At 40.9% G+C, this 12,518-nt stretch overlaps 1 protein-coding gene across 1 annotated transcript; it reads left to right on the forward strand.

Moving 5' to 3' along the window:
* The first annotated feature begins 261 nt into the window (after positions 1–261).
* Positions 262–3,763, forward strand: LOC143961484 (olfactory receptor 1468-like). The gene has a single exon (XM_077470780.1). It carries the CDS (start codon positions 1,151–1,153, stop codon positions 2,135–2,137), a length of 987 nt encoding a protein of 328 aa, XP_077326906.1. The 5' UTR covers positions 262–1,150; the 3' UTR covers positions 2,138–3,763.
* Positions 3,764–12,518: the final 8,755 nt, after the last annotated feature.

Consider the following 12,518-nt stretch of genomic DNA (forward strand, 5'->3'; position numbering starts at 1 on the left):
TTTTCTAAAAGAATAACAATCAAGAAATATATTTCTATGTATTGCTGTATATCTAATCCCAAGTGGACATAAGTATTACAGACTTCCACATCTCAATGTAATTCTTTGTAGTTATTTATAAATCATCAATAATTTCCCAATATAGTAAAAATAATGAATCCCAAGAAAATAATATTGCACACTACAGACCCCCAGAGTTTCATGTAATGAATTCTTGTTATTTATAAAAGCAGGAATACTACTCACTGAAAAACATTTAACATTCAGTGGACAAACATATTTGTATAAATAATGAAATGGTTACTGAAAAAAACACATATGCAACTTGAAATATAAGCATATGGAGCACGGTTTCACCGTCCCTTTGTCAGTATTACATTGCAAATATTTTTGTGTGGCTTTTGATAATACCTTGATTCACCACTAAAAGTATTTGGAGAATTTTCAATTTTAACTTACATTAAGACATTTTTTTTTGCTTCTCTTTAAAAAAATGATCAGTGTTGACATGTAATGTTATTGCATATAGGTTATTCCCACATCCTTTTGATCCTTGTATTACACTTTTCAATCTTTTCAGAAAAAACTATTGAAACATAAAAATGATCCGAATGCAGTCACTCATATCAAACATTCACAATGCAGTTTTTTTTTACTAGACTTGTCCCTAACAAATTAAAATCGAATTGGGCTATTGCATGTTTGTTTAGTTAGCTAAAACCTCTGCATCATAAACAATTGATTTAAAGAGAAATACTTGTTTTTTTTTCCTCTTTGTTGCATCTCAGTACTGAAGATTTACTGTAATTTTTCTAGGCTGCTTTCTGTCTATATGCACTTCACTGATGGCTGTATGGTATTTATTGAGTGGGTATCCTCACAGAGACAGTGCCAGTTTGTGTTGAAAAAAACAACATTTGGACTAAAAGAAGGAAAGAATGGGATATATAGAATAGGCATGTCACTGAATAAATACCTAGTTACACAGATTACTCACGTTACATTTCTTCCTTCCATACCTTACTTCCTCTCTGCCTTACTTCCTTTCTTCCTTCCATACCTTACTTCCTCTCTTCCTTCCATACCTTACTTCCTCTCTACCTTTTAGTTCAAAAACGGAACTCAAATCATTCACATCACTTAGACACAGATGATTTGTAAGATTGTAACTTTCTATCTTCAGCTTATGGATCAGAGAAATGTGACCAGAATTACTCAAATCCACCTGTTAGGATTTCAAATTCCTCTAAGTATTACATTTTTGGTGTTTTTTCTTTTCCTTGTGATGTATTTTGTGACAATATGTGGAAACCTCCTGATCATCACATTGGTGTCCTACAGTAAATCCCTCCATTCTCCCATGTACTTCTTCCTCTCCCAGCTCTCTATATATGATATTTTGCTGTCAACTGATATTCTTCCTAATATGATGAGAACTGTTTTGGTAAAAAAGACTATCATGTCATTTTCTGAATGTCTTACTCAGTTTTATTGCCTTGCTATGACAGAAACTTCAGAGTGTCTTCTCCTGACAGTGATGAGTTGGGATAGATATTTGGCCATCTGTCAGCCATTGCATTATTCTTTGAAAATGAACTACCAGGTTTGCTGGATACTGGTCATCCTATGTTGGATTTTAGGGATTTTTTTACTATTGACTTATTCTTTAACAATAGCAAACTTACAATTCTGTGGTCCCAATATCATTGATCACTTTTTCTGTGACTTTGATCCAATCATGCAACTCTCCTGCTCTGACACCACTATTGCTCATTTGGAAACGACAGTCTTGGGTTTTATTGTTGTTGTTTTCCCATTCCTCACCATCTTTGTGTCATATTCTTATATTATTGCCACCATTTTGAAAATCCCATCTATTACTGGCAGACAGAAAGTTTTCTCAACATGCAGCTCCCACCTGACTGTTGTGTCCATCTTTTATGGTACCCTAGTTTGTGTTTACTTGGCACCTAAGAGAGGGAAGACACAGACCATAAATAAGCTCCTATCTTTACTGTATACTGTTGTCACCCCAATGGTAAATCCAATTATATACAGCCTGAGGAACAAAGATCTGAAAAAAGCTTTTAGAAAATTCATAAATAACTTTTTGTGGATTAATTTCAATAAATATTAAAATAATAAAAGTTTAAAATCTGCCTCCAAGAGGATCTCCCAGATTCATTTAATGTAAAGGTAAACATTAAATGTTCACCACTTTCAGTGGCCATGATAACACACAAAGTAAACATGACTAGACATAGGTCTTCAAACTGGATACTTAACTATAGGACTAAAAGACACAATCCCATCTAAGTGCATGCTTATGATTCCTGTAGCACTCACTCTCAATAAAGGGAAGGCTCACCTTGAATCAATGCCAGGTTTAAAACCATGGCTGCACATGCTAAATGATCTAAAGGAAGCAATTTTTCTCAAACATTTTCCATTCCGGAGATCAATATGTAAAGAATAAAAATTATTTTATTGTTCACACAGTGTGTTTTGGATCCCTCTCTACTCCCTCTTCAGGAGTGCATTGTCAGACTAACAAAATGGTTTCAATTATATCAAAAAGATAACCTACTCAACATTAGACTCAACTCCAACTAACCCCTTCCAGGGACCTGAACCACCTTCTCCCTTTGCCAACAACTGACATTAACCTTTGCCTGATTGTATATTATTATTATTACTATTATTATTATTATTATTATTATACAGGTTTTATATAGCTTTCTTCCTTCCATACAGTTTGCTCAGCACTTTACAACATGAGGGCAGACATTACAGTTACATTACAATTTGGTACAAGAGGAATCAGAGGGCCCCTTTGAGGTTCAGAAATGATCTGTATCAATCATGTTCAGGAACCAACAGACATGTATTAAACAACATGGCAAAAAGCCAGTAAAACACAAAAAAAAAGCCTAACACGTTTTGCACATCAGTGCTTACTCATAAGGACAAACCTATTTCTTCAACATTTTTTCTTTAAACATGTCAATATGTGATTATTCCAATTAAATGTTCAGTGGAAAATGTTTGGGAGATATACTATATTAGCTAGTAAGACAAGGTTAAAATGTAGTATTAGATCAAAATGATTGAACAGCTTGCCAAGATTAATCAGTGGCAAGATTGTGAGGGGAGTCTTTGGGGTGGAAGGCAGACTTGCAAATTGGTGAAATGTTGTTGACTTTCTGTCATTTACAGTTAAAAAACAAAAAAGAAAGAAAAATGAAAGGAAACATCTTGACACCAACTAATGACTTAACATATCTCTTTCTAAAGTAGCATTTTCTGAAAACATGGGTACATTGGATTCATTAATTAGATCAGATTATGCTGGAATAAAAAAATGTCCTAAAAAGTTCTTTCCTGTGAGCACATTAATGAAGAATCACCCTTCTGTATTTGTGTGAGAAATAAGGTGTAAGGGAGGGTCAGATGCATCTGGAAGTAGCTTTTCCTGGTGAGCCACCTGAGATGCTGGACATCATCCTGTCTGAACTCTTAGATAATCTTGCCTTGTACCTTGTTTCTGGTGAGCCTTGAACCCTTTTCTCCCTCCATGTGCTTCATATTTAAAGGGGAGCTACACCCAAAAGTGGAAGCTCCGCTTGTTCACACCTTCCCCTCCCCTGTCAATACCAGGTACCAGTTCCCACTTCCCGGTAATTATTGCAGTGATATACAGAATTTCTGGCCCCTCTTCTTTCCCCCTGCTTTCTGGGAGACACGCAGGTTCATTCAGAAAGCACAGCACAAATTGCGCATGAGCAGTAGGAAACAGGCTGTGAAGCCGCAAGGCTTCACTTCCTGTTTCCCTTGGTGAGGATGCGCTTGCACCCAAAGCCAATGGATGAATCGGCTAGAGGTTCCGACACTGTGGGATACCTAGACAGATAAGTGTCATTATATTAAAAGTCAGGAGCTACAGTATTTGTAGCTGCTGACTTTTATTTTATTTTTTAATACAGGCTGGAACTCCACTTTAAGCCATGCCTTTGCACTTCCTGTTTACCAGATTATAGTGCTCTCTCTGGTCTATGTCTTGCTCCTTAGCATACCTGCAGCTATCCTTACCTGCACTACCACTAGTTACCAACCGTTGGCTTGTTTCTTAACTATGTTTCCGCTTGATCCCAACCTGCAATCACTCATTCCCAACCTTTGGCTTTTTTAATGACTACACTTTTGCTTGATCCCTATCTCCTATATCTGCTACTGGACCCCAGTTTCCTCACTTCCTAGTGTGGTGATCCTGAAGAAAGTAACCTATACTAACAGGCAGAAAAAACAATCTCCAGCATCTGGAGCTCTTGTGAAGACCAGTTAGTGCATATCAAGCAGGGTGGCCTACTTGAACATGTATCCAGCTGGTCAGTGGGAGCTTCTCTATGGCTATAGTTACTGGCCTCTGAGCCTGATCCCTGACTGTAAGGACATAAGGAATTTAAGGGTGCCACCAGGAAATCCAAAAATCATGACACACATGTCCAGAATGCATATTCCTTTTAAAAATAAACAGATATGTTTATTGCACAAAAATAATAAAAACAGATTCCACAACAGAGATTATGCAAGACAAAAATGTATACAGTACAGTACATGATTACAACGTATATAGGGATAGTACCCAGATCAATATATTTTGTGAATATACTGCATCATCAGGACTAGAGCATATGGTAAGTTCCGCTGATCCACAAAAGTTCAGTCAAGCTACGAAAATAAGGGGGCAAGATCATGTTTCAATACATGTAATTATCATATATATTTCCACTTGTAATAGTCATAGATGTATTAAAGCCGTAGTAAACCCGCTGAATTTTTTTTTTTCATACCTGTAAGAAAAAGGCATAATGAGCTAGAATGCACCGCATGCTAGCTCCTTATGAAATAGTTACCTTAGAATGAGGCCCGGACATATCGCCCGATACACGCCGAGGGAGCTGACATGTTCCCTCAGTGCGTCTTCTGGATATCGCGGCTCTGGCACTGTGAGTGGCCGGAGCAGCGATATCATCACTCCCGCACCTGGGCATGGGAGATTTCTTTCCAGCAGGGTCCGGCATCTGCCGGGCTTCCAGCTGAGAAACCCCTGTGCACATGTGCCGCTGCAGTCAGCGGCTCATTCCCAGGGGAATATCTCCTAAACCATACAGGTTTAGGAGATTTTTTTTTACCTGTCGGTAAGCCTTATTACAGGTTTACCTGTAGGTAAAATTAAAAAAAATAGACTATACAACCACTTTAAGTGCTTATAGGAATAAGATTTCATATCACCTCCACGGTTTATGCCAATACCATACTGTATATCTGCCATATGCACTGCTGGGGTTTGCTCAGAAAAAGAGGTATTCTAATCTGCATGCAGAGACAATCACCTATATCACCGGAAGATAAAAGGCACCCCACCTAGAGGTCCATTATAAACCACCTCCCTCAGAAAGGGGTGGGAGGGGAGGGAAACAGAAAGAAATAAGGGGTAAGGAGGTACTGACAGGTCCAACTGGCCTTTGGGGGAACCCTAAGACAAAAAAATAGACACTGAATAGCCACTTATCAAAAATACTAAAAGCATATTATACATACATGATGAACCTGACCAATAATGTAAGATTAAGATTAAAACATTACTTAGGGTGGGATAATCTAATTTGAATAGATGATAAAGCTTGCCATTCTCAACAATATTAAAGATTCGTCAAATGGCCCACACGACTTATCATTCCACCCACTATTTCATCACTACCCTGACTATGTTTATTTATTTCTATGTTTTTTTTTTTTATGATGTTTTATTAAGGTATTTATACAAGTACAAGTCAGGAAAAAGCAAAGAAGGAGGTCCACCATTAGGAGAGCAACTACTGGAGTTGTAGGCAAACAGTAATGCTATAGCAGAACATATCAATACCAGTAGAGTGGTACATATAAACTATGCGCAACTAAGTGTAGGAGAGAAAAGACAATGGAGGTTGTCTGCGATTTTTACAGCTGTTAATAGTAAAGTGTGAAAGGGAAGGACAGTTATCCCAAGATGGCCCTATGAGCATGGATTGGATTGGATTTGTGATTGTTGGGGGAGATATGATCATGTAACGGTGGTGGGACTAAGGCAAAGGGCCAGGGCCCCGGGGGTCAGTAAGCCAGTTGTTCCAGTTGGTTAGAAATGTTTCCATTTGAAATTGTGCTTTAGCGAACATATGTTTAGGATCTAATTAACTTCTGTGATTGTAGGTAGGTGGGGGCATTTCCATACTCTGGCAACAGTTAAGCGTGCTGCTATAAAGATGTGGGTTACAATGGTTTGAAAGTGGGGAGGCTACACAGAATATTCCATGTCTAGTAGAAACATATTGGCAGTAGGGCTAAACAGAACATTGGTTATGGAGGCAACCAGAATTGTGACATCTGCCCAGAAATTGGATGGGGGGGGGGGATAACCACCAAATATGAAGCAGAGTCCCAGTGTTTCAACAATTTCTCCAGCAGTCAGATGATGCAGTGGGATAATTCCGTGCCAGTTTTGCAGAAGTAAAGTACCAATTATGAAAGATTTTTTGCATGGGTAATACAGTGGGATGCTTTTAGAGTGGAGGCCAGAGCTCAATGCCATTGTGAGGTGGTGAATGTAAGGTGAGTTATCCACTCCCAATATTACATTGAAGAGTTTTTGAACGACGACGTTGTTTTTTTTTAGTAGTTTGTAGATGGATGCAATGCCTTTGGAAGCTGGGTTGGGATGGTTGTAGAATTTTCTACAGTTCTTTTTATCCCTCCCACTGCATAACTTTTCTCTACAGCATAAGCTACAGAGAAAAATAAACAACATTTTGGCTATTGTAGCATGGAGATTTTGGCTGGACATTCATCTGCATACATAGAGATTGACTTTGTTCAACTTGCTTTGGATACACAATCATGTGCAGTTGCTTTTCACACAACTGGACAATTGAAGTGAATATTCATGCATTTTTTTACAGTGAATATTCTCTACATCAACAAAATTATGAGCAAATCCCAATGTATTCTGTCTTTAAAAATAAAGCAAGTACAGGAAAATACATGTTTATCCCTCCAGAAATCCAGCAAGCTTGTAACCTTACACCACTATGAAATATTGCGGCACAGACACATATGGCTGCCAGCAGCCCTCAGTTTGTGTGGTGGACGGTTGTTTTACTGTGTGGCTGGTGTGGGGTGAGTGATGTCCAGATTGTGCTGGACAGACCCTGCTTAACACTGGAGACAGTTGTACAGGCCTTACTGTGGGGATGGATGTCCTTGCTACAGTTGCAGCCCTAGGTGTTCTCTGTTTGGAGACGCAGTTGCGAAGGTTGGATGCCCCACAGTTTGAGGATTGATTGCACAGGACACAGTATCATCACTCCAGGAGTGCAAGGAGCTGTGGTGCCAGCTGATATGGAGAGCAGTGTATATGCCATCCAGTAGTGTATATGCCAGTGGAGTGAAGCGGTAGAGTGAATCAGTGACCAGTGCTCAATGTGCTCAGTGTGTGGAGTGATTAAACAGCCTGCAGATTGCAGCCAGTCCAGAAGGGTTGGCTGAAGATAAGTGGATTGGGGCTTCTAGTGATAGCCTAGACCAGTGATGGCGAACCTTGGCACCCCAGATGTTTTGGAACTACATTTCCCATGATGCTCCTGCACTCTGCAGTGTAGGTGAGCATCATGGGAAATGTAGTTCCAAAACATTTGGGGTGCCAAGGTTCGCCATCACTGGCCTAGACAAAGTCAAGGCAAGTCAAACAAGACTCTACATTTTATTGTTTTTATTGTAAAATTATAATAAACTTTTCTAGTTCTATATTTTTTTTTTTTTTTGAAAATACTAAGCAGTGTCACAATTTAATTGGCCACAGCTAATCACATGGTACAGATGGGCTGTGATTGGTCATGTCTGTACCATGCAATCACTGTGACCAATCACAGAGAGCAACACAATAGTACACAATGAATGGCATGAAAGGAAGCCATCCATTGTGTAAAATTGTCATGTGACCTGCTGTGATTGGTCACAGCGTTTACATGGTTTTCTGCCGTTGCCAAGGACAATGATCTGTCATCAGTAGATACAGAGGGTGACAGATCACACCACAGTACTGCCCATTATGGAGAGCATGTCATGTGACGCCCACTCAGAACTAGAGCAGTGTAAATAGACACAGCATGTGGAACTGTACATGTGTTGCAGAGATGTCCTGCAAATATGCACTTCAAGGGCTCCTATACAGTGGATAGTTTTCTTTTCTGTATTCGACATGCATTTGAAGCACACTTTATTTGTGATTCTGAAGATTTTCATTGACTTTGTGTGGTATGGAGGAATGTTTTGAGGATGCCTCTGGTCTGCGTGTAAAACAGGTCAAATCAGAGCAAAGTAAGTGGTTTCCCTGTTGTAATGACAGTGCTGCTTCTGTAACACTTATGACAACATTGGGGTTCCTGTAGCTGCATTCACCTCTTCCTCCCTTCCTTCAGCTTGCAGCACTTTCTTCAGCCTATAACTTCTACAACTCAGTAGGCCAGTGATGGCAAACCTTGGTACCCCAGATGTTTTAGAACTACATTTCCCATGATGCTCATGCACACTGCAGTGTAGTAGGAGCATCATGGGAAATGTAGTTCCAAAACATCTGGGGTGCCAAGGTTCGCCATCACTTCAGTAGGCTATACACCAGCAGACTAGACATCAAGTCTTTCTGATATTTTGCTCTCAGCAAAGAGTGAAGTAAATCCTTTATGCAATTTAGTTGAGCAAACAATTGTTGCATGTTTCAACAGTAAAAAGACATAGGGGTTTATTTACTAAAGGCAAATCCACTTTGCACTACAAGTGTACTAGGAAGAGCAGTCACTGTAGATCTGAGGGAGACATGCAAGGAAAATAAAAAACAGCATTGGATGATAGAAACCAGCAGAGCCTTCCTTCATTTCAAATGTTCCCCTCAGATCTACAGTGACTGCACTTCCAAGTGCATTAGTAGTGCACTTGTAGTGAAAAGTGGATTTGCCTTTAGTAAATCAACCCCATAGTCTCATATAATTTATATGGCACCTTCATTTATAGACACCATTTTTTTTTTAAGCATTCTAGTTAAAGTGGTTGAAAGGGCTGAAGTTTTTTTTTTTTTTTTTTTTTTACCTGGGGGCGGGGCTGATGCATCTAACGGAGAGTTTTTTGAAGTTGTAATCTTTTGTCATAATTTTTTGGAAAATTAAGAAATAAAAAAAAAAAATAATTCTGAACCTTTGGATAATCTTGCCTTGTACCTTGTCTCTGGTGAGCCTTGAACCCTTTGCTCCTCCCATGTGCTTCCTATTTAAAGCGCAGCTCCACCCAAAAGTAGAAGCTCCACTTGTTCACACCCTCCCCCCTCCACTGCCACATTTGACACTTTTGGAGGGGTAGATACCTGTCAAACCTAGGTACCTGCTCCCACTTCCCGGTAAGATTGCTGCACAATTATCACATCGATCTATGGGATTTCTGGCCCCTCCTCTTCCCCCCTTCTGATTTCTGGGAGACACACAGGTCTCAGAAGAGAACGGGACCATTCAGAAAGCAAAGCACAACGTATGCGCAGTAGCAAACAGACTGTGGAGCCGCAAAAGCTGCAGTATTTGTAGCTACTGACTTTTATTTTTTTATACAGGCTGGAACTCCACTTTAAGCCATGCCTTTGCACTTCCTGTTTGACAGATTATACTGCTTTTTTCAGTTGATATCTTGCTCCTTTGCATAGCTGTAGCTATCCTTACCTGCATTACCACTAGTTACCAACCTTTGTCTTTTTCTTGACTACATTTCCGCTTGACCCCAACCTGCAACCACTCATTCCCAACCTTTGGCTTTTTTTAATGACTACACTCATCAGGAAGCTTCTCACTTCCTGGTGGGGTGATCCTGAGGAAAGTAACCTATACTAACAGACAGAAAAACCCATCTCCAGCATCTAGAGCTCTTGTGAAGACCAGTTAGTGCTCATCAAGCAGGGTGTCAGAATAAACAGATATGTTTGACCATTCTTCCAGAAGCACATTTGTGAGGTCAGGCACTGATGTTAGACCAGAAGGTCTGGCTCACAGTCTCCACTCAAATTCATTCAGGTTGAAGTCAGGACTAGGGATGAGCTTTGAGTTCGACTCGAACATTGCCTGTTTGCCGAACAGTGAAAAATTTGGGGTGTTTGCGGAAAATTCGAAAAGCTGTGGAACACCCTGTAAAAGTCTATGGGACAAATGTAAAGTGCTAATTTTAAAGGCTTATATGCAAGTTATTGTCATAAAAAGTATTTGGGGACCTGGGTCCTGCCCCAGGGGACATGTATCAATACAAACATAGTTTTAAAAACTGCAGTTTTTTCAGGAGCAGTGATTTTAATAATGCTTAAAGTGAAACAATAAAAGTGTAATATTCCTTTAAATTTCGTACCTTGGGGGTGTGTATAGTATGTCTGTAAAGGGGCGCATGTTTCCCGTGCTTAGAACTATCCCTGCACAAAGTGTAATTTCTGCAGGAAAAAAAGTCATTTAAAAGCACTCGATTTATATGATGAATTGTCGGCTCCCCGTAATACAGAGAACACTCATTGAAAGTCATTGATAAAAAAAATTAAATAAAAAGTGTGGGGTTCCCCCCAAATTCAATTACCGGGCCCTTCAGGTCTGGTATGGATATTAAGGGGAACCCTGCGTCAAATAAAAAAAAAAATGACGTGGGGTTCCCCTCAAATATCCATACCAGACCCTTCAGCTCTGGTATGGATTTTAAGGGGAACTCCACACCAAATTTAAAAAAAATGTGTGGAGTTCCCCCCAAAAATCCATACCAGACCCTTTTTCCGAGTACGCAACCTGTCTGTGACCCCTCAAAGCACCATGTCCCCATGTTGATGGGGACAAGGGCCTCATCCCCACAACCCTGGCCGGTGGTTGTGGGGGTCTGCGGGCGGGGGGCTTATCAGAATCTGAAAGCCCCCTTTAACAAGGGGACCCCCAGATTCCAGCCCCCCTGTTTGAAATGGTAAGGGGGTACAAAAGTACCCCTACCATTTCACAAAGAAAGTGTAAAAAATTGTTTAAAAAAACACACACACACCGTTGGGAAAAGTCCTTTATTAAAAAAAAAAAAAAAAAGAATCCAGTGCTGGTAATCCACTCTTGCTATCCAGTGATGGATGATCTCTTCTCCGGGGTCCAGCGATGGGTGATCTGATCCAGCGATGGGTGATCTCTCCCTCCAGTGCAGCGCAGCGCATCCTGTCTCCACCCATCACCTGACCCCGCCCCCTCTGATGCAAGGGGAAACCCAGGCTTCCCCAGTGACGTGCAGGTGACCCCGCTCCCCTCTGATGTAATGGAAACCTGCAGAGGGGGTGGGGTCACCCGTACATCACTGGGGAAGCCTGGGTTTCCCCTTGCATCAGAAGGGGTGGGGTCAGGAGACGGGTGTCCCCCTCCTCCTCAGCTAAGACGTGTCAGGCTGCCGGGATTCCCGCAGTGTCTCCGGTGGAGAAAGGATGCGCTGCGCTGTCCTGGAGGGAGAGATCACTCATAGCTGGATCAGATCACCCATTGCTGGAGCCCGGAGAAGAGATCATCCATCGCTGGATAGAAAGAGTGGATTACCACCGCTGGAATCTTTATTTTATTTTTTTTATTTTTAATAATGGACTTTTCCCAACGGTGTGTGTGTGTTTTTTAACAATTTTTTACACTTTCTTTGTGAAATGGTAGGGGTACTTTTGTACTCCCCTTACCATTTCAAACGGGGGGCAGGATCTGGGGGTCCCCTTGTTAAAGGGGGCTTCCAGATTCTGATAAGCCCCCCATCCACAGACCCCCACAACCACCAGCCAGGGTTGTGGGGATGAGGCCCTTGTCCCCATCAACATGGGGACATGGCGCTTTGAGGGGTCACAGACCCCCAAAGCATCCTCCCAATATTGAGGGCATGCGGCCTGGTACGGTTGAGAAGGGGGGGCACTCTCTCGTCCCCCCCCTCTTTTCCTGTGGCCTGCCAGGTTGTGTGTTCGGATAAAGGGTCTGGTATGGATTTTTGGGGGAATTCCATGCCATTTTTTTTTTAATTTGGTGTGGAGTTCCCCTTAAAATCCATACCAGACCTGAAGGGCCTGGTAATTGAAAATTTGGGGACCCCGCGCTTTTTTTTTTTTTTTAATCAATGACTTTTAATGACTGTTCTCTGTATTACAATGAGCCGACAATTCATTATAGCCGCGAGTGCTTTTAAATGACTTTTTTCCTGCAGAAATGACACTTTGTGCAGGGACAGTTCTAAGCCTGGGAAACATGCGCCTCTTTACAGGCATACTATAGACACTCCCTAGGTACGAAATTTAAAGGAATATTACACCTTTATTGTTTCACTTTAAGCATTATTAAAATCACTGCTCCCGAAAAAATGGCAGTTTTTAAAACTTTTTTTTTCATTGATCCATGTCCCCTGGGGCAGGACTGAGG

The sequence above is a fragment of the Lithobates pipiens genome, unplaced genomic scaffold (genome assembly GCF_037356315.1).
Source record: "Lithobates pipiens isolate NorthernLeopardFrog02 unplaced genomic scaffold, aLitPip1_a1.2 Scaffold_8, whole genome shotgun sequence".
NCBI lineage: Eukaryota > Metazoa > Chordata > Amphibia > Anura > Ranidae > Lithobates > Lithobates pipiens.

Coding starts and splice junctions, on each gene's coding strand:
- LOC143961484 (XM_077470780.1), top strand. CDS start 1,151: ATGATTTGTAAGATTGTAACTTTCTATCTTCAGCTTATGGATCAGAGA.